Raw genomic sequence first — 22,998 nt, 5'->3', positions numbered from 1 at the left:
AGATTATTCGAATAAGATTATTCATTAAAGTGAATCTACCTAATGGTGAGAATAAGAGACCTGGTTAAGGTAATGAACTTGCATTCATTTGCCTTCCTGATTTCCACCCCCCGACCATTAAAAGCAGTGAATTTTGGGCTTCCAGTTCATGCATTTGAAATGCCTCATGAGTCAAGGCCAGTCTCAGGTTTAAAGCCAATCATGACTGCTTAGGTCTTGAACCTGCCCGAAATGTTGCTTCATCTGAGCAGCACAAGCTCTGTGCCTTATGTGCTGCATCTGGTATGCTCTGGGCTGCTCTCAGCCAGCCAAGGTTAAGTGTTCAGTTCACAGACAACTCAGATATTTGATTTTTGCCGCCCTCCACCTTCCCGTGCCCGCTTTCCAGAAACGTCCTGTTTTTCTGCATCTTTATAAAGAGGAAGGAAAAAAAGACAGCAAAAAGAAAACTTTTTTTTTTTTTTTTTTGCTTTTTGGATCACACCTGGCGATGCACAGGGGTTATTCCTGGCTCTGCACTCAGGGGACCATATGGGATGCTGGGAATCGAACCCGGGTTGGCCGTGTACAAGGCAAATGCCCTACCCGCTGTGCTATTGCTCCAGCCCCAGAAAACTCATTTTTAATCATCTTGTTAGCTCTGATAGAACAGTCATGGTATCGAAAATTAAACTTCATTGTCAAATTCAGAATATGCAAGGGCTTCTACATTGATTAGCCACTATACCTGTATGGCTGATGAAAGATAATTTATGCTTTGGGCGAAGGAACCAGATATTAAAAACTGGATTTCGATATAAACAATTCAAATCCCCAACTGCTCAACCAGCTTCACTTCAAATAGCCATCAGTAGAGAAACTGCTGAATTACACAAACCAGGCTGGGGAAATAGTTCAAAGGGATGGGGGTACACGCTATGCATGTGAGGGGCCCAGGTTTGATCCCCGGCACTGAGAGTAGGCCCTGAGCACCAAGCTGGGAGTAGCCCCAGGCATCCCTTAGTGTGGTTTCCAAATAAACACACTGGCAAATAAGAAACTCAGAGAGTGATTTCAGCTTCTTTTTCTCAAGGCCACACCTGGTAGTGCTCAGGGGCCAAGATCACTCCTATAGAGTGTGGGGAGGGAGAGGGTGAAGGGGAGGGGGAGCGGGGAGCATGCCTGCCAAAGATCAAACTCTGGGGCTTACATGTGCTCTACCACAATCTCTGCAACTCAAATAAAGTGGCTTTCCTTGTCAGGTAGAGATACACCAAGCAAAATAATGTTAAATAAACAGGTTGTTTTTTGGGCTCCTTTTTTCTTTGGTAGTGGTGGTGGTGGTGGGGTTCACATCTGTACTCAGGGCTTACTCCTGGGTCTGTGCTCAGAGATCACTCCTGGTGGGGCTCAGGGGACCATGTGGGGTGCCAGGGATTGAATCTGGGTTGGGTAAATGCAAGGTAAGTGTCCTGTCTGCTGTACTATCTCTCTGGCCCTGCAAACAGATCTCAAACTAAGAAAATGGGACTTGGTACTCAGAGACCTTGGGAACAAAAGCTCATTTTGTTACATCTATTTCATCCTTGAAAGATGGCACATGATGCAAAACTTTACCAAGTCAAGATATTTCTTTTTCTTTTTGCCACACCCAGTGGTGCTCAGTGATGACTCCTGGCGGGTCTCAAAGGACCATAAGGGATGCCAGGGAGCGAGCTCAGGTGTGGTGTGTACAAAGCAAGAGCTATACACACTGTACTATCTCTCTGGCCTTCCCAAGTCAGAGTGTCCCAACAATGCTCAATGCAAAATGGTAAATGAGTTACAAAGACAAGCTTCAAATTTTCTCCTGTTAATCACATTTCGAATAAACTATATTTTTATTTCCATCTTTCAGAAGGGGAAAAAAAAAACCCATGTTTTCTTCTTCTGGTCCTTAGGAACAGGAGCTGGAATGACTGATTATTGGGTTACTCATCTTTGGAAGGCACTGGTCCACACGCCGCCCACTCAGCCTGCTCCTTCACATAACTGTTTGTCAAGAGAACAGTTCAAATGAAGGGAGCTGGTTTACTCACCAATACACTTCCCTTTGTGTACCAGGAGTGGGTCTGGACCACCCACGGAGAAATACAGGATTTCACAAGAGCCAGGAGAATCTTCACCACTACAGAGAGAATACTGACGGTCTCGCCTTCAAAACAAATTCGAACAATTTTTTTTTTAACTTTAGATGCATAGAGAAATTTGTTTATTTACTTAATTTTAACTTTTTTGAATCATTGTGAGATAGACCATTACAAAGCTGTTCGTGATTGGGTTTCAGTCATATAATGTTCCAATACCTGTCCCTTCACCGGTGTACATTTCCCACCATCAATATCCCCAGTTTCTCTTCTGTCACTACTTCCACACAAGCCTGCTCTATGGCAGTATGGTAGGCATCTCTCTCTCTCTCTCCCCCCACTCCCTCTCCCCTCTCCTCCTCCCTCTCTCTCTCTCCTCCTCTCCCTCCCTCTCCCTCTCTCTATCTCTCTCCCCCTCCCCCTCCCCCTTTTGGGCATTACAGTTTGTAATTCAGATACTGAAAGGTGATCATGTTTACCCTTTACCTCTTTCAGCACTCAGATGCTGTCTAGGATTTCCAACTATCACGGTCACAATGGTCCCCTCTCTATCCTAACTTGAGGCAAGCTTCCATCTGAGGACTAGTCCCCCTGGCCCTTGCACAGAGAAATGTATTGCCCCTCAATGTTCCACCCTATTCCTTGTGACCCACCTCTCCTAGGAACTGGGTTAAAGGCACTATGGAAACATTACTCAATCCCCACTGAGGCATCCACACGAATGCCACAAACTCTAGATCTGTGCTGCCCGCTACAGAGCCACCAGCCACATATAGTTACTTAAATTTAAGCTCAATTTCCGCCCCCCCCCCCCGAACCCTTGGGGGCCAGAGAGTGAGTTCAACAGACCAGACCAAGTGCATGCTTGTATGTGGGAGGTCTGGGTTCAAGCACCTCCGTGAGTGACCCTGGACCCTCGAACATTGCTGTGTGTGACCCCAAAACAAAGCAAAAGTGCTTTCTTCTGGGCCAGAGATGCAGTGTAAGGGCCTGTTCTGCACGCACAAGGCCCCGAGTTCAAACCCCAGCCCCACACAGAGGAAACCTTCCTTCTTCAGCTGCAGGAGCCACGCTGATGTACTCAGCAGATGTGGCTGCTGGTCAGTCCCAGATGACACACACACAGAACTGCCCCATCAGCAGAAGGTGCCGCAGCAGCTCCTCAGCTCGGTTCCACAGGCTCCCCCAGCCCAGCCCTCCTGAGCACTGCATAGTGGAAGGCAACGGAAAGGGGGGGCAAGCGCTCCGCCAGTGCCGGGACTCCAGTGGGCCCCAACTGCTGAGCCCACCCAGTCTGTGACGAATACTCCCCGCCCCCCGCCATGGCCTCTCTCCAGCTCTCAAGTACCAACCTCTCCTTCTCTACCTCCCTTTCCTAATGTTTTAAAACTCTCTAATAGAGAAGCAATAGCTGGGAAGCTAGCTCATTGGGCAAACAACAATGACAACAATAATAACACTGTAGCACTGTCGTCCCATTGTTTATCTATTTGCTTGAGTGGGCACCAGCAACATCTCCATTGTGAGACTCATTACTGTTTCTGGCATATATAATACAACACAGGTAGCTTGCCAGGCTTTGCCATGCGGGCGGGATACTCTCGGTAGCTTGCCAGGTTCTCCAAGAGGGGCGGAGGAATTGAACCTGGGTCAGCCGTGTGCAAGGCAAACACCCTACCCGCTGTGCTATTGCTCCAGTCAAATGTGCTACATATAATAATAGCACTGTAGCACTGTCATCCCATTGTTCATCGATTTGCTTGAGTAGGCACCAGTAGTGTCTCCATTGTGAGACTTGTTATTACTGTTTTTGGCATATCAAATATGCCATGGGATGGCTTCGAGGCTGGCCTCACGTTCCGGGGAAAGGGCAACTCAGAGAAGCGATCACCAACTACATTGTAGTCGAAGGCCATGTGGGGGAAGGGAGTTGCGGGCTGAATGAGGGCTAGAGACTGAGCACAGCGGCCACTCAACACCTTTATTGCAAACCACAAGAGCTAATTAGAGAGAGAGAACAGAAGGGAATGCCCTGCCACAGTGGCAGGGTGGGGTGGGGGGAGATGGGATTGGGGAGGATGGGAGGGAGGCTGGGTTTACTGGTGGTGGAGAATGGGCACTGGTGAAGGCATGGGTTCCCGAACTTTGTATGAGGGAAGTATAAGCACAAAAGTGTATAAATCTGTAACTGTACCCTCACGGTGATTCTCTAATTAAATATAAATAAATTTTTAAAAAAATTAAAAAAAAATAAAATAAAATTTCTAAGCTTGTGGTAATTTTTAAGCTAGCAATAGAACACTAATATTTGTTATTATAGATTTGTTACTACAGTTAGACAACTGTACAGTTAGATAACTGTACAGTTTCAACAACTGTGGGTATAACCAGGCACAGACTGAAAATATATACTGTAGAGCTAGACTTTCAATTGTTGTATAAGTCCTGAACACGTATAGACTTTTCAGAATTTTCTTCTTGCTATTATGACCTAGACAATACAATTTAACACCTGTTTACATAATGCTTAGAGCATACTAGGTATTTTACATATCTAAGTGTGACCTAATATATACTTGAAGATATTTACAGGTTGCATGCAAAACTTATATAAAGGACTTGGGCATTCTCAGATTTTGGTAGCTACAGGGTTCTGAAACCAATGCCTCATTGATAGGAACGTATGTCTGCTGCATTTACAGTGCTTTTATAAGAAGCATGCTGATCAAAAATCAGAAGACTTGCCCTACCATTTAAGTTGTTTGTTTCTGCATAAACTAGCACTGTAAATATACAATCTTGGAAATGCGTTATCAATTTTAAAAATTTATCCTGAAATTTTCTAAATGTTATGAAACTATGATGCATCGAGCTCTAGTTAATAAAGTAAATAGGCTAACGTGCTGGTTAGGGTGGCCTAACTAGTAACAAATCTACAATAACAATAACAATAATAATAATAATAATAAATCAGGGGTGGCACTGCAGGGAAGCACACTTAAAGGCCTTCATGAGGCGCATGGACAGATCTCGAGGAAGCAGTCCTTGGATCTTAATCATGCGCTTCACTTCTCGGCTGTCACCAAGAAGTGAGAAACGGAGCCCACACTTCCCACTGGTGGGAGTTCTTTGTCCCAGACGTTAGTCTGGGAGAAACTAAAAGCTTATGACACATTCTCCACAGTTTCTTCTGCCCTTGCTCCTGGTCACTTAGTCCTGGAGGTCCCGGCTAGCCCTCGACCAGCTCCGCCCCCCGCACCCCCCCGCCGCTGGAGCCTGTAAGCTGCTCCCCCTTCTGTATTGTTACCCCCTCGATCCTGCGCCCCCAACTCCTCTTCCTCTCGTCCTTTGGCTTCCCACGTCCACCCTGCTCTCTCCACTTTTGCTCCAACTTTCTCCTTGGGCCGGTCGCTGAAACCCCACCTTCCTTGGCCCTTTTCCCTTGGCTGGTGGTGGAGTCATTCATTCCCATCCCCCTTCGGCCAAACACACGCCAGTCTCCCTGGGCTCCTCCATGGCTCATCCTAACCGATCTCCGAGCAGCGGCCTCTCCTAGGCCCCCCTCGGTCACCACCAACATCCCCCAGCACGCAGGTGAGTGGTCTCTCTGCCTCCCATCCTGCACCGGTTCCCCACTCCAGCCCCCACACACTCGGCTCACAAGACCTATCCCGAGTGGAGTCTCTGACACACAGACGGTGTGTCCACATGCTCCAGACACCAGCGAATGATGGACGTGTTGTAGTTCTCTGTTTAAATGTCTACTTCTCAAGTTACCCTCCGGCCAGCGACACACTGGAATTTACGGAGGAAGTAATAAAAGCAAAGATCTGAAATGATGCGGTCGGCATATTCACATACGACCTAACTGGGCATCAGCACCTCCCAATCAGCTCTGTTCCTTCCCACGTATGGTGGGAGCAGTCAATTTTGTCTAGATCATGAGCACTGGCAATGCTCAGCGCTTACTTCTGGTTCTGTGCTCAGGAGTTACTCCTAAAAGTGCTCAGGGGACCATAACTGGTGCTGGGGATCAAACCCACGTTGGCTGTGGTAGGGCAAGCTCCTTACCTACTTACTGCTTTGGTCCCTCCTACCCACTATTTCTATGCTTCCGCAGAGAAAAGTGGAAAAGACTGGAACAACTCAGGGGGGCAAGAGCTGCCTTAGGTGCAACATGGGGACTCTGTTTTCTCACCTAAAGAACGTAGGGCTTCACACATGCAAGTCCCATCCCCAGGCCCCAGGCTACTTTCTCTATTGTGTACCAAACATTATCTGACAATTTCTTGTTTGCCTCTGGACAGTCTCCTTCAACTAGGAAACAAGGCCCATGAAACAGAATCCTTCTTGATCTTTCTACGGAACCCCCAGGACTAAGCATGATGTTGGGAACTTAGTAAGTGCTCATTAAGGCGTCGAATGAGTGAATGAAGGTGTAAGACTCTACATGCTATTGCTTTCAATTACTGTCGGTTCATAAAATGTCCAATGAGGAGATCATTTGTGCTGTTTTTACTAACTCAAAGAATAAAATCAAATACTTAATTTCCTTTGACAGCCTAGACCAACAGATGGTAAGGAAGAAAAAGGATGTAGAAGGAGGACTGTCTTGGGGCCTGGGGTGCAGTCACTGGTATGGTATTGCCTTGCATGTATAAGACCCTGGGTTCTGTTCCCACCATCACATGGTTCCCCGCACCACCAGGAGTGACCTCCACCAGGTGCAGCCCAAAAATCAGAAAAGAAAATGTGAGATCACATATCACAAGAGACAAGAATTAAGGAGTTCTAGGCTATATTGTAAAGAAGGATGAATTATAAAACTAGTTTTAAGATACGTGGAGTGTGTTCAAACATGAAAACAATGTTTTACACTGTGAATAGGTTTACTTCTACAGACTTAGTTAATACTCTTGCCTGAAAGTGCCATTAAGGTTTTTTTGTTTGTTTGTTTGTTTTTTGCTTTTTGGGTCACACCCAGTGATGCTCAGGGGTTACTCCTGGCGTGCCTGGGGGACCATATGGGATGCTGGGAATCGAACCCGGGTCGGCCACATGCAAGGCAAACGCCCTACCTGCTGTGCTATTCCTCCAGCCCTGTAGTGCCATTAAGTTTTACTACACATTATTTACTTAGGTTTTTTTTGATCCACTGGTGCCAGCTGCCGGCTAAGCCAGTGCCCAACCTGCTGCATTATCTTACCAGCCCTCTAAATCATTTTAATTCTTCTCCACCTCTCTTTCCTCCAGCTCAGAAACACCAGCAGCTTACCGCGCCCTTCCTGAGGAGCTGGTCCGATGTTTGCCATTTCCTGCCAGGTCAGGGGAGCCCCCATGCAGACTGGCAGCGAGCTTGTGTGCCCCCAGATCTCTCCGACAGGTGTGATCTAGGTTTGACAAACTAGCAATTTCCAAACGTTCCTAGAAAAAGGAAAACTGAATTTAGATGTAAGTCACAAGTGAAAGGTGATTATGAACTATAAATTCAGTACAAAGGGAAAATATTACTTTAATGAGAGACTTACAAATGAAATAAAGTTGAACACCACTGTAGCACTGCCATCCCGTTGTTCATCGATTTGCTCAAGCGGGCACCAGTAACGTCTCCATCGTGAGACTTGTTACTGTTTTTGGCATATCGAATACCGCCATGGGTAGCTTGACAGGCTCTGCCATGTGGGCAGGATATTCTCGGTAGCTTGCCGGCTCTCCGAGAGGGACAGAGGAATCAAAATCAAACTCGTCAGCCGAGTGCAAGGCAAACGCCCTATCCGCTGTGCTATTGCTCTAGTCCAAAGTTGAACACCACTTTAAAAAAAATACTCAAATATGTAGCTGTCCAAGAACTGAAGGCCATGTTATAGTTCTAAGATAACATGAATTCTATCCATGAGAATGCTTAAATTATTGGAATAGGGACCGAAATCAGATCTCAAGGGTCTAGAGTATGAGACCCTTGTATGAGGCCCTGAGTTCAATCCTGGTACCACATGGGCCGCCACCCCACCCCAGTCCCAGCCAGGTGTGGCCAGGGGCCCCAAGCGTCACTGTCTCACTGGGATTGAGCACTGAATCATCAGGCTGTGACCAGTGGACCACCCATTGCTGGGGTGTGGCCCCTAAGAAAGATCACAGAATAGGTGTGCAAAGTGCGAAGAGCACAAGGAGATAAGCAGAAGGAAGTGGCTTTAGAGAGAGAGAGAGAGAGAGAGAGAGAGAGAGAGAGAGAGAGAGAGAGAGAGAGAGAGAGAGAGGACAGACACAGAGAGCAAGGAAAGCAGAGGGGGTGGGGGAAGAAAGAGCAGAGAGGTTGAGAGGACACAGACTGGATGACCGAGGATTATTCAGGGGACTCATGTCCCTCCCATTCGCACACAGGAGGACAGACTCTGAGGAGGGAGGGAGGGAGGGAGGGAGGGAGAGAGAGAAAGAGAGAGAAAGAGAGAGAGAGAGAGAAGTGTCACAGCCAGTGTCAGTGTCACCTGCCAAGGTGACAAAGCTGGGTGGTAGAAGTGTCACAGCCAGTGACACCTGCCAAGGTGACAAAGCTGGGAGGTAGAAAGGTCAAACTTGCAGCCAGGTGCTGCTTATTTATATGCTAGTGCCACTTCCTGTGATGTCCCATCAGTTCCCTAAGGTGCCACCAATCCATGAGTGAGAAAGAGGAACATTCTCTCTGCATCTTTCAAAACATATATAACTTCCTCCCCCCACCCCGACTGAGCTGGACTCAGAATAAAATATTACAACAACCTTAAAAAAAAATACTCTCTTGTTTATCCATTCCCATCACTGAGTGAAATGCACGGACCCATATGTTTTCTTTCCATTCACTCCTAATAGGAACAAATAGTCTTTTTTTTCCCCCCCTAAGTGTTAGGGTTCCAGGGGTTCAGGCATGTGGCTCAGTAGCAGAGCACCTGCCTTACAGGCATGTGCCAGGGTTTGGATCCCCAGAACCCGCCCACATGCTGAGTGGTCTCCTGGAAGCCCAGGGCTCACTGGTGTGACAAGACTGACACTGCACCATAACCAAAGTGCACTTCAGCTGAAGTGGGCAGCCTTCAGCAAGCACGCAGTCCTGGGCTTCACAACAATGACGAAGGGGAAGGGAAAGGGGAAGAAAGAACTACAGGGGCTGGAGAGATAGTGCAGAGGGTGGGGCGCTTGCCTTGCAGGCCGCCAACTCCAGTTCAATTCCAGGCACAACATAAGGTCCCCTGAGCACTGTCAGGAGTGATCCCTGAGCAAAGAGTCAGGAGTAAGCCTGAATCACAGCTGGGTGTAGCCTCGACCCACCTCCCACGCTTGCCAAAAAAAAAAAAAATTTGGTTTGGGTTAATGATCCAAGCCCTCAAGGTATTTATTCACTTGATAAATGATTGTGGTCACATAAGCTTAATCATCAGGTAATACACAATTCTAAACTTCGCTTCCTATCTGGGGGAATCTAAGCTGCACAGTGAATGAGATTTGGGGGGAATTTGTAATGCTTCAGTACTGACAGTAATGCAGGAGGGAATATATTTTCAGTAATAAAAAAACTTTATGGTCCGCAACTATTTTATTACGGCACACTTGTTTACAGTACCTGCTTGGCCATTTCTTTCCTCTTTTTCTCTTCTTTGATCTCTTCTTTCCGTCTCTCAATCTCATGAAGGATTTCACGTTGCTGAAATGAATCACAGCCCCCATCAAATGCCAGCCTCTGATCCCCGTACAACAAGTCAAGTCAGAATAACGGAAACCTCTAAGAATTTCAGCAACTCAGACAGCCCAGCCTTCCTAAGACGTCTCCCAAAGACAGAGGAAACAGAAGGCCCAGTTACGTCAGTTTTGCCTGGAGCTCTGAGGCCTCATTCCCATTTAAATCCAGTCCAAGAGTGCGCTGCTGGTGCGCCCCCTCCCTCTCACTCCTCTTGCTTCCAGGGGGAATTCTCCCCATGGCTGGCAGCTTGCTCCTCCCCAGCACTTAGCCGTGTGTCTGTGACATGTGCTGCTGAACCGGCCTCGGTTCACCCCAGCCCACGGCCCTCTGGCCTACAGCTGCAATCTCCAAATCTGCATTATCACTTTTAGAAGTACTTTGATCTCCTCTACTTGTCGACGGATATCTCTTGCTCAAATGGTTCTGATTTAGGTAGTAGTTTATTTCTAAGTGGTTGGAAAAAAAAAAGGAACCGCAGAGACAGTGTTAATGCAAGAACACAACGAACAAAATAAAATGGAAAAAAAGGCAAATAGAATCTAGAGTAAGAAACTAAGAAAAGCAGGAAAAACAAAGGTCTAGCAGTAATGGTAACAAATAATAAAATTTACAGGAAGCAAATGAAAGAAGCTTTTTCAGGAAAGAAAAAATGGTTTATGGTTTTCACAAAGGGGCTGGGAGATAGCATAGTGGACGGGGTACAGGAGGACCCGGGCTCCATCCCTAGCACCGCAGGGTCTATACAGAACTGATCAGGCTCTAGCACTGAACTATCCTACCTGGTTGGTGCCACTCCTGGGAGCTCCCAAACACTGCTCAGAGGCCCCCAGAACAAACACATGTAAAAACTGGAGGACTGAAGAGATTGTGCAGCATGTAAGGCTCTAGCCTTGCACATGGGTGGCCTGGACTGATCTCTGGAACCCTATATGGCCCCCTGGACCCTGCCAGGCATGATCCTTGAGTACAGAGCCGGATGGAGGCCCCGAGCACCACCAAGTGTGGCCCCAAAACAAAACTGGAAAAACATTCCTGGTGGGAAGTCTGACCATTCTCTTGGTGTCGCACTTACTAAATGAAAATGTAAGTTCTGGTGCAATTTCAGTCAAAACCCAAGAGGGTTTGTTTGCTTGATTTTTTTTTTTTTATATTTTATTGAATCACTGCGAGATAGTTATAAGCTTTCATGTTTGGGTTACAATCTCACAATGATCAAACACCCATCCCTCCACCAGTGCACATTCCCCACCACCAATATCTCGGGTATAACCCCCCTTTCCCACCTGTTTGCTTGATTTTGAGAGAGCAATTTACAATTCATTGATAAGAATAAATGGGTTAGAATGAGAAAAAACAATGGAAGACAAAGGGACAGAGGTTAGAGCTTGACTTTTCAGATAGTCAAACATTGAAGAGATAGAACAATTCAGAATATGGCAGAGACTCTGGGAAAAAAAAAAAAAACCCACACGAATTGACAAAATGAGTAATTTGTGCACCAGACTTAGTATATAGGAGAAGTAACAATAGGGGAAGAAGAGATAGTGTAGCGGATAGGGCATTTGAGGCATTTGCCTTGCAGGTGGCTGACCTGGGTTCAATCCCTGGCATCCCATCTGGTCCTCTGAGTACCACCAGGAGTAATTCCTGAGTGCAGAGCCAGGAGTAACCTCTGAGCATCACCAGATATGGCCAAAAACAAACAAACAAACAAACAAAACAAAAATGAAGTAACAACAATATAACTAAGGGACCAGGGACATAGCTCAGTGGTAGAGCACTTGTTTTGTACATATGAAGCTCTGGGTTCAATACCAAGCACCATAAGAAAAATGAAATTAAAATATATACGTTAAGCTGGGGAGACAGCTGAAAGGGTAGGAGCACATGCCTGGCATGTGCAAAGCTCTGAGCGTGATCCCCAGTACCTCCATACCCCCCTTAGCCCAGGCCTGCACAGATGCACCGGGGGGGGGGGGGGGCCAGAGCCACTGGAGGGTTCCCTCCTCTCTCCTACTCCTCCATACATTTAAAAAATAATTCAGAAGTGTATATTCTCATAATCACCTTTATGGAGGGAGTGGAAACAAGGATGGGGATTGAGCCTGGAGTCTCACATATGCAAGGAACCCAGTAAGTACTCAACTGCTGAGCTACTCTTCAGCCCTAGGAGAATACATTCTTATGCTAAAAGATCAAAGATAAACAAAACACTACTGGTTAGTGAACATAAAATATTTCCATCTCTGGTTTTGTGTCTCAGCTGGACCTGCCATACTGGCCCCACAGAGGGGAGAGACCTAGAAATTCCCGCACAGGTTCACAAACGCAGGAAGACACGAGACGCCTGGTGCAAGAAAGTCTTTCCAAGCTTCCAACTGGTAGGTCAGAGAAGAGGACCACCATGACAATGACAGTGGGAAATGATCGCTCCTTGTGACAACCCCCATTCTTGTTTCTGGACAAGAACTGAGTGGTGAAAGCAGGTAAAGGGATATACATGATAACCTGTATGACTAAACCCCAATAACGAACAATTATGTAACCATGTGTCTCACGGCGATATAGTAAAAAAAAAATTTTTTTTTAAATTTTTTTAAAGAAGAAAAGAGATTCTTCCCAGCCCCAGGGGCTGCCCTGGGTTGGTTGCAGGGTCGTGCTCAGAGTATTTCCCTCTCTCAGGGCTTCCTCTCACAAGAATCTGCATTTCCTTTATCAAAGACCCAGCAGAAACCGCAGAGACCTGAGTACAGCTGAGACGAACGAGGAGCGTGATCTCGATAAAAACACGCTGAGGGACTCTCAGCACCTGCACCACCAGAGCCCGCCTCACAAAGGGTCAGGATGCAAGGAGGGCCACGTGTGCCCGCGGTGACGGAAGGGCTCACCTCCTCCTCTTCTCTCCGCTGGGCCTCCAGCCGCCTCCGCTGCTCCTCCTGCGCCCGCCGCTCCAGCATTTCCTCGTGGAAGGACTTGGGAGGGGGCTTGTTATGCTCGCTGAGGAACGTCTGCACGTGGTAGGCCAGCTCAAATATCATCACCTGCAGAGGGAGGCAAAAACCATCCACAAATGGCCGCGTCCGGGAAGTCACCAGCAGGACGAGAGGAAAGCCTGCGGGGGGGCCAGTGATGATGCTTTCTCCCCCCAGGTTCTGAGTCAGGTGCCCAATGCAGTTGTAGCAGGAAACGGCTTGACAGCAGTCATCCTGTGCATGTGGCTCTCAAGACCAATCTCGACCTCGCTAGACCAAAAGCTACACTTGCCCTTTGTAGTTCTATCCAACTTTCTGATATTTTTGGTACAATGAACTGATAAAATTTTTTTTTTTTTGCTTTTTGGGTCACACCAGGTGATGCACAGAAGTCACTCCTGGCTCATGCACTCAGGAATTACTCCTTGAGGTGCTCAGGGGACATATGGGATGCTGAGAATCGAACCCGGGTCAACCGCGTGCAAGGCAAACACCCTACCCACTGTGCTATCGTCCAGCCCCGAACTGATAAAATTTTTAAGGCTGCATGAAAGTAAAAGCTAGCTTTCCAAGGAGATAACTTGTGTACAAAATGACAGTTGAACAAAGGATCATTCTTGCTAATAGAGGAGGCTTTTTGGGTCACACCTGGCGATGCACAGGGGTTACTCCTGGCTCATGCACTCAGGAATTACTCCTGGCAGTGCTCAGGGGACCAGATGGAATGCTGGGAATCGAACCCTGGTTGCCTCGTGCAAGGCAAATGCCCTACCCGCTGTGCTATCGCGTCAGCCCCAATAGAGGAGTTTTTATCTGTTGGTATAATATCTTGGAAATATCCTACTAGGGGTACATGGGCAAATAGTTAGAGATCTCATTATCTCTTTTCTAGTAATGGGCTAGTAGGAGGCTGATCAAATCAATACTTAGAGCAGTTTCATTTCCACTTAGGGAAGTATTCATAGGTAGTACCAGAAAAAAAAATCAAGCTTTCCTTTTGAGTATCACATTCTTCTACTCTCAGGTGGCATAAATTGTACCTGGGTTAATGAATCAGTAGGTTGTTTCTCACAAATCAAAAAACCCCTAACTGTTGTAAGGAGGAATTCATACATTTGCCTTTAGTTACACTGCAGGCTGTACTGCTTGCTGAAGTCTTCAATTTACAAATTATTTACATGATAAAAGGAGCTTATGTTCAAAACATATAAAGAACTCATACACCTAAACAACGGAATGACACAAAACAAAACGACACAAAACAAAACGCCCAATAATTTTATCTTAAAAAGGTAGATCTGAATATTTTTTTCCAAAAAAGATAGAGATGGCCATAAAGACAGACATCACTAAGCTCAGAGAAAAGCAACTCAAAAGCACAATGAGGCATCACATGCCTTTGAATGGCTTTTGCCATAAAGATAAGAAACAACTTCTGCTGATGAGAACATGGCAAAAAACGGAACTCTGGTGTACTGCTGCTGGGGATATACATTCATGCTGTTACCATAGAAAAACAGTACAGAAACTCTTCAAAAAAATTAAAAATAGGGCTGAGGGATGTTGTTTAAGGGGTAGAGCACATGCACTGCATGAGTGAAGTCTGGGCTACCAGACGGCCCGAGCACTGCTGGGTGGGGTCCTGATGAGTGCTCCTAAGCACTAGGTCTGACCCAAGTACCACCACACACAAATATTAAAAATGGAGGACTGGAGATGCCAAAGTGGGTAGGGTGTTTGCGCTGCATGTGGTCAACTCAGATTTGATTCCCAGCACCCCAAAAGGTCCCTGAGCATCTCCAGGAGTGATCCCTGAGTTCAGAGCCAGGAGTAAGTCCTGACCACCACCAGGTGAGGTCCATAAACAAATGAAACACAAAAAGTATGCACTGTAGCACTGTCTTCCCGTTGTTCATCTGTTTGCTCGAGCGGGCACCAGTGAGACTTGTTACTGTTTTTGGCATATCGAATACACCACAGGTAGCTTGCCAAGCTCTGCTATGCGGGCGGGATACTCTCGGTAGCTTGCCGGGCTCTCCGAGAGGGACGGAAGAATCAAACCCGGGTTGACTGTGTGCAAGGCAAATGCCCTACACGCTGTGCTATCACTCCAGTCCAACACAAAGGAAAGGAAAAGAAAAATGCAGTAATGTTCTGCCCTGTAAAGTCACTGAGTCCTGCCCTCCTAAGAGAGTTATGCCACTCAAGAGACTCTGATGCAGAGGATTCAGGAAGAATTAATACTGCAGTGAGTGTAGATGCACAGATATAGAGGAAACGTGAAATGAACAAAATGTGTGGCTAATTAACAAGAAAGAAAACATTTTAATGAAGAAAGGGTAGAGGTGGTGAAAAGTCTGTTTAAAAATTGCTTGTCATGGGCTGGAGAGATAGCACAGCGGGTAGGGCGTTTGCCTTGCACGCGGTCGACCCGGGTTCAAATCCCAGCATCCCATATGGTCCCCTGAGCACCGCCAGGGATAATTCCTGAGTGCAGAGCTAGGAGTAACCCCTGTGCATCGCCAGGTGTGACCCAAAAAAGCAAAAAAAAAACAAAAACAAAAAAAATTGCTTGTCATAGGGCTGGAGAGATAGTACAGAGGGTAAAGGGCTTGCCTTGCATACGGTCAACCTGGGTTTGATCCCCAGCATCCCATATGGTCCCCTGAGCCCGCCGGGAGTAATTTCTGAGTGTAGCGTCAGGTGTAACCCCTGAGCATCGTCAGGAGTGGACCCCTCCATCAAAACCAAAACAAAACAACCTCCCAAAACCAAAATTTGCTTGTCTGAAGACATTTTCCAACTTAAAGGTTCCAGAGTCAAGATCAGATGGTGATGCTCAGATGTGAACAGGCAGGTCCCAAAGACGGCACATGAATGCCACCACCTAGAACACCCTACAGTTTTTTCATTCATAATGACAAATTCTGTAACTTAAAACAACATCAATAGTAATGTTCCCTTTTGTATGTTTCACTAAGAAATAACATATTCAATATAAGCAAGAGACGGGGATATGATGGGGGTCTGGATCTCAGGCTCTGCATCCTCGGGACCCTGCTTCAAGCCCCGTTACTACATGGTACCTTGAACACCACAGGGAGTGGCCTCCAAGCGCTGGGCTTGGAATAACCCCAAAACAACAACCAAAATTAAAAACAAACAAACAGGAAAAAAGACTCAACAGTTTAGCAGAAAATGAGACTTGAAGGGGTCAGGATGTGGCTCAGTGATAGGGTACCTTCCTTGCATATAAAAAGCATATGCATATTATCATATGATCAGGCCGAGTATCCAACAGGCCTGATCCCTGGCACTGTACTTTAAAAAAAATTAGATTTGAGGTGTAATGGAAAAGCCTTTGTGCCCAAGGAAAGGTAGGTGATAGATGTGTTTTTATATATACATATTAAAAATTTTTTTTTCCATTTATTTGTTTTTGTTTGGAGGCCACACCCAGAGGTGCTCAGGATTTAATTCTGGCTCTGCATTCAGGGAACACTTTTGGTAGGTTCAGGGATCCGTATGGGGTGCAGGGGATCGTACCTGGTTGGCAACATGTAAGGCAAATGCCCTACTTGCTGTATAGATGCTCTGGCCCCATAATATTTGTGGGTGGGTGGGTCACAACTGATTGGATTCCGGGCTTCGTCCTGGCTCTGAGCTCAGGGATCACTCTGTGTGGTGTATGTGATGGTGGTGGTGATGGTGGTAGTGCTGGTGGTGGTGGTGGTGGTGTGTGTGGGGAGGGTGTTGCACCTCAGGAAGCCATATGGGAGACCCAGGATTGAACCCTGGTTGGCTGTGTGCAGGGCAAGTGCCTTTCCAGTCTATTATCTTTCCTCCAGCCTCAAACATGAGATTTTTGACTATCTTAATCGCCACAAAATCAATCTTACCTCTCCACAATGTTTTTCGGCCACTTCTTCTAGGCGAGATTTTAACAAATTAACACTTTCATTGGACAGACCTTTGGCATTCTTTAACTCTATTTCGGGGACCCTGAGGAAGGAAAAACCAAAAAATACACAAAAAGGTAAATTACACCACAAAGTATAGTTTGCCTTTGCTAAGCCTCAGACATTGGGCCTGAGGATTTCATTCAGGCCCCATCTGCAAATCTTTCTATACCTTCAACAGCATTTCAGCTATACCTCAGTTCCTCTGTTGTCATGGCACCGGAGTAGGTCATCTCAGTCTGTGGGGTGAGGTGGATTGGCCAATGGCTTTACCAGGTGACCAGACTGACTATCACTCCATCTAGTACCTCCCATCTCCCCATTTCTGATTTCAGGTCTACAATCTGATTAGAATGTACCAACATCAACTGCTATCGCCTAAAAAAACACAAACCAAAAAACCCACTCCAAAGATAGTATAAGGGTTAGGCTGCTTGCTTTGCCTACAGCTGATCCAGGCTCAATCCCCGGCGCCACTTATGGGCCCCCGAGCGCTGCGCTGGCAGCAGCAATCCTTGAGCACAGAGTCAGAAGTAAACCCTGAGCACCACTGGGTGTGCCCCAATTGCCACCAATTCTGTGAATGATAATACATGACCTTGGCTTATACTTCAACAACAACAAACCCACTGATAGCTCGGCAAGAGTGCAAATGCTCTGTGTAAGTTCTGGTACTCTAAGCATCAAGCAAAACAAAAAAAAAAAAACAAAAAAACAGGCAAGATGAGGCAGCTCTCCAGCGAGTATCCCACATCACACTGTATCCCACACACCCGGGCTGTGAATGAGAAAGAAAGGCACACCCACCCACTCACTACAGGCCCAGTTATATGCTTGGCAAATATGCTGGTCTAAGGATGCTGAATCATACTCCTCTTTTCTGATCGAGCTCAACTACAAGTGAATATTCTCTATCTAAAAAGTGTAGAGTCCGGAGATGGGCGGATTCTAAAGGGTTAAAGCACTTGCTGTGCCTCTCACATGTCACCCTCATAGAATGACTACACTCATTTTGGAGTATAGAATAACATCACATGAGGCTGACACCCAAGGACAGTAGAAACAAGGACCAGGAGAATTGGTCCACAGTTGGAAGCCTGCCTCAAGTGCTGGGGTCTCGAGAAGACACTAGGAATAGAGAAAGGACCACTATGACAAAGAGAGTTGGAAATGGTCACTCTGGATAACTGTGTGCTGAAAATATGTAAAGGAACACACATGATAACCTCTCTGTGTCTGTATTGCAAATCATAATGCCCAAAAGGGGAGAGAGAGAAAACGAAGGAAAGTGCCTGCCATAGAGGCAGGATGGGGGTGTAGGGGTGTGGTGGGAGTGAAACTGGGAATACTGATGGTGGGAAACCTACACTCTGGAGAGATAGATGTTGAAAAACTATATGACTGAAACCTGACTATTAACAGCCTTGTAACTATGTATCTCACAGTCATTCAATTAAACAAAACAAAATAAATAAAAATAAATAATAAAAAAATTAAAACCAGCATAGAGGGGCCTTCAACAGTCATCCATGGCTCAGTCTCGAGTTCTCATATCCTGAGTTTATAAAGAATTAGGCAAAGAAACTTATTTTATGAGAAAAAGCACAACATGCCATAGAGTCTTAAAGAGTCCATATATAATCCCGCCAACACAGAATTCTCTCTCTCACAGTGGCATCAAGGACTATTTTTCAGGAAAAAAGTCAAACTTTCTTGCATCACATCATCTTAAAGGTATAGGAATATTCCCCCAAATCAAGTCTAACATAATCATTTAAAAGATTAAAGGGGGGCGGGCTGGAGTTGATAGCACAGCAGGTAGGGCGTTTGCCTTGCAAGCGGCCGACCCAGGTTCTATCCCAGCATCCCATATGGTCCCCTGAGTACCGCCAGGAGGAATTTCTGAGTGCAGAGTCAGGAGTAACCCCTGAGCATCGCCAGGTGTGACCCAAAAAGCAAAAAAAAAAAAAAAAAAAAAGATGAAAGGGAAACCAGAGATAACACAGGGTCACAGACAATTACCTTAGCAACAGACATAGCTATGAAATTTATCTTGTATTAAGTCTGTTGTATAGTTTAATATAATCAGTACAGATACCAGTTTATGCTCCGAGACAATTGTTTGCATCCTCTGATGTGTTACCTTTGTGTCTGTTCCTGAGGTAGTTGTCTGCAATATGGGTGAAAGAAAATTAAATTTTAAACGGCTAGAGAGAGTGTATAGCAGGTAAGGTACTTGCCTTGCACACAGCTGACCAAGGTTCTACCTGGCATCCCATATGGTCCCTTTCACACCTCCAAGGATTGATCTCTGGGTACAGAGCCAAGAGCCAGCCCTAAGCACTGCCAGGTGTACCCCAACCACCCCTCTCCCCCGCCCCCCAAAAAAAGGGATGAGAGACAAGAAGGAGAAAATGCCATTCATTCAACCTGTTTCTATGCTGGCTAAACAGAGGACTGAAATTGCATCACAGCCTTTTACAAATGTACTCACACATCTGGATAGGTTGGCGGGCATTTAACCCTCAGGTCTACTTTCACATATACTTCTTCACCAGTCAGGCCCTGAGGGTACAGAACTAAATTGATTTCAGGGGGCTTTTTCACCTAAAAGACATCAAGAAAAAAAATTGTTTTTCCTCTGGAGAGTTGGTTATGAACAATTAAGATAACACTAGAGGGGAGGGAGGGGAAAGAACAGCTGTGGGGCTGGGGGCAGGAGCGGGGAGACAAGGGTGGAGGGGAGTGAACCCTGGTGGAGAATATGGTGTGCATGAAACCCGATTATTAACAATCACAAACCATGATGCCTAAAATTAAAGAATCATTTTAACTCAAAAGTTCCATTTTTTAAAAAATTTATTATTGTATTGAATCACCATGTGGAAAGTTACAAAGCTTTCAGGTTTAAGTCTCAGTTATACAATGCTCGAACACCCATCCCTTCACCAGTGCACATATTCCACCACCAAGAATCACAGTATACCTCCCACCTTCCCTCACCTCCCCTGCCCCCCACCCCGCATGTGTAACTGGTAAATTTCACTTTACTTTCAAAAAGTTCCATTTTTTAAATAATATATGCAATTATGTTTTCCTAAAACAAGGTTTAAAGATAAAGTCTCTGCCAGAGAGTGTTTTTTTTTTCCAAATTACCGAAGGACAAAAATGTCCCAAGTGGCCACCATTCATTCAATGTTAGCAAGCACCACCTGTCTCCTGGGGCTTGTTCTAGAGATGGTGTGGAGGGAGGGCCAGGGGTCACTCTAGATGGGTGTGAACCCAAAGTGTTATAAACCCAAAGTGTTATAGACCCCAGCAATGTCTTTCAAACATTTGATACCTGTAGATTGGCACCCCGTCTGAAGGCCAGTATGTGAAGGGGGCCAAGCCAGGTTTGATCCCTTGCACCACACAGTCTCTGAGCACTGCCAGGAGTGATCCTTGAGCATAGAACCAGGAATAAGTGCTGAGCCGGGTGTGGCCTGATCACACCTCCAAAAAACCCACAAAAAAACAAAAACCCGGGGCTGGAGCGATAGCACAGCGGGTAGGGCGTTTGCCTTGCACGCAGCCGACCCGGGTTCTAATCCCAGCATCCCATATGGTCCCCTGAGCACCGCCAGGGGTAATTCCTGAGTGAAGAGCCAGGAGTAACCCCTGTGCATCGCCGGGTGTGACCCAAAAACAAACAAACAAAAAAAAAAACAAAACAAAAAAAAAAAAAAACCCAAACCCCCACGGAGCTAGAATACAAACTTTTTTTGATAGTGATGAGTGCTGTAAGGAAAATAAATTAAAAAACATAGTGGGGGTGAAAATCCCAGCAATGCATGGTCCACTGGGCACTACAAAGGCTCATCCCCTGAACACTGAACCAGGAATAGCTCTTGAACACTCTTGGATCTGGCCCCAAGACCTCTCCCTCCCCCTCATTAAAAAAAAAAAAAAAAAAATATATATATATATATATATATATATATGGTGCAAGGGGAGAAAATGCAGAAACTGCTACTCAAACAACAAACACTGGGAATTATGCTGTTAATAATCACAGTTTCCCTGGTATACTATATTGGACTGAAGTGATAGCACAGCGGGTAGAGCGTTTGCCTTGCACATAGCCAACCGGGTTTGATTCCTCCGTTCCTCTCAGAGAGCCTGGCAAGCTACAGAGAGTATCCCACCCGCACGGAAGAGCCTGGCAAGCTCCCCGTGGCATATTCAATATGCCAAAAACAGTAACAACAAGTCTCACAATGGAGACGTTACTGGTGCCCGCTTGAGCAAATCGATGAGCAACGGGATGACAGTGATACAGTGCTACTATATTCTTCCAAAGACTTTAGAGGCATGTTTGTATGTTTGCACATACTAACACCAAGAAAATAATCTCCAAAGACTGCAGGGTCACAGAAGAAACAAACAATGAAAACAGCTTAAAAAGCGTTAACCCAGGCACCAGGAAAAACGAAGTCATGAAATTCACTTATAAATGGATAGACATGAAGAACATCATTCTGAGCGAAATGAGTCAGAAGGAGAGGGACAGACAAAGAATGACTGCACTCATTTATGGGACACAAAGAAACATATCCCATATGTCTGATACATATCTCATAATATGAAACTATATTTGAAACATATCTCATAATATGAGACTAATACCCAAAGACGATAGAAACAAGGTTCAGGAGGATTGGTCCACAGTTGGTAGTCTGCCTCAAGTGCTGGGGAAGAAGGTCGTTGGGATAAAGAAGGGACCACTATGACAAAGAGAGTTGGAAATGATCACTCTGGATAAGAACTGTGTGCTGAAAGTAGGTAAAGGAGCAAACATGATAACCTCTCAGTATCTGTATTGCAAAACATAAGGCCCAAAAGGAGGTGGGGAGGGAGAGAAAGGGACAAAGGGAGAGGGGGAGAGGGAGAGAAGGAGAGAGGGGAAGAGGGGGGGGAGAGAGAGACACAGAGAGAGAGAGAGAGAGAGAGAGAGAGAGAGAGAAGTGCTTGCCATAGGCTAGGGTGAGGGAGGGAGGGGAGTGGCAGGAGAGAAACTGGGGACATTGGTGGTGGGAAATGTACACTGATGAAGGGATGGGTGCTGAAACACTGTCTGACTGAAATCCAATCATGAACAGCTTTGTAACTGTATCTCAAGGTGATTCAAATAATTTTTAAAAATCTAAAAGAATTAAAATAAAAAAAAAACCTCAACCCAAGTTATGACGTAAACTAGTGTTTCTCAACCTCTTTTTCAACCAGTTTCCATCTGAACCTGTTTTCTTCTTGTGGCTTTCCTGTCTGTCTTACCAGGCGGCCCCCTGATCTCACGCAGTGCCCTCCTCCCCTATTTACATGATTTTCACCTGTGGCCCCTTTAGAATATCATGTGGCCCTTGGGGCGGGGGGGGGGGGTCATATGGCTCCCAGTTGAGAAATGTTGATCTAAATGACACGTGACTATCACAGCATAAATTGTGAGAACTTCAAGAGGTAGCTGGGTGTGGCACTAATACTTGAAATTTTTGTCCCATCTCCCAGTTAAGTTTGGCCAAAATGGTGAAGTGTTAAACAAGTGAAGAGGCGGTCGCTTCCAACAGCCGCTGCCATGATGGCTCATGCACCAGCCCTGCTCTACCGATTCATTACTCCATTACTCCAAGGAGATGCAAGCCAAGCAGCTAAAATTCATGGACACACTTGTCCCTGCAGCTGAAAACTCTGAGAAGTACCGGCCCTGTCAAAGCCCTGCTAGTTATACCCACACCCTACCAGTGTAGCCACGCCAAGGGCTCAATTCCACTGCACACGAATGTTCTCTAAAAAATAATTTCAGGTACCTGAGTTTCCAGGCTGAGAACTCTGGTGTCTTCTGAGTCAGGCTGGTCAGCCTTCCCCATCCCTATGCTTCCAGAGGCCCTGGAAGCTATGCCCACTTCCCACAGCTGCCACCATGCAACCCATTGGTCCAGACCAAAGATCTTGAAGTCTCTGGACTGTGTGGCTTCATATGTGGCTGCATAATACCTCCTAATTCCTCAATACTGAAATTACAGTAGGAGCACACCAAATTAGATGAGAAAGTAACATTGAAGCCAACTAAACCCAACAAACAAAAATAACGAAGGCTCTAACAAACAGCTTACTAAATTCTTGGACAAGAACTTAACCCTGTGATGAGATGTAACAATTCTGACATTTAAAGAACTTGATTTTTAAAAATACTTATTGACTGTAATATTGGAGCT

General features: G+C 45.9%; 1 protein-coding gene across 3 annotated transcripts in view; it reads right to left on the bottom strand.

The window, feature by feature from the left end:
- The window catches only part of EIF2AK4 (eukaryotic translation initiation factor 2 alpha kinase 4), a 102,196-nt gene that overhangs the window by 71,414 nt on the left and 7,784 nt on the right, over positions 1-22,998 (bottom strand). For all 3 annotated transcript variants that reach the window (XR_008629295.1, XM_004609562.2, XM_055132441.1), the window contains exons 2-7: positions 19,242-19,354; positions 16,688-16,790; positions 12,705-12,857; positions 9,700-9,780; positions 7,381-7,529; positions 2,058-2,173 (exon numbers count right to left, since the gene is read on the bottom strand). Coding sequence is in view for 2 of the 3 variants with exons in the window: in XM_004609562.2 (XP_004609619.2) it covers positions 2,058-2,173; positions 7,381-7,529; positions 9,700-9,780; positions 12,705-12,857; positions 16,688-16,790; positions 19,242-19,354 (715 nt within the window). In the remaining variant the exon portion in view is untranslated. The remainder of the gene's footprint in view (positions 1-2,057; positions 2,174-7,380; positions 7,530-9,699; positions 9,781-12,704; positions 12,858-16,687; positions 16,791-19,241; positions 19,355-22,998) is intronic.

The sequence above is a fragment of the Sorex araneus genome, chromosome 3 (genome assembly GCF_027595985.1).
Source record: "Sorex araneus isolate mSorAra2 chromosome 3, mSorAra2.pri, whole genome shotgun sequence".
Taxonomy (NCBI): domain Eukaryota; kingdom Metazoa; phylum Chordata; class Mammalia; order Eulipotyphla; family Soricidae; genus Sorex; species Sorex araneus.
Note: the sequence above shows the minus strand (reverse complement) of the source record. Positions and strands in the feature narration are given on the sequence as shown.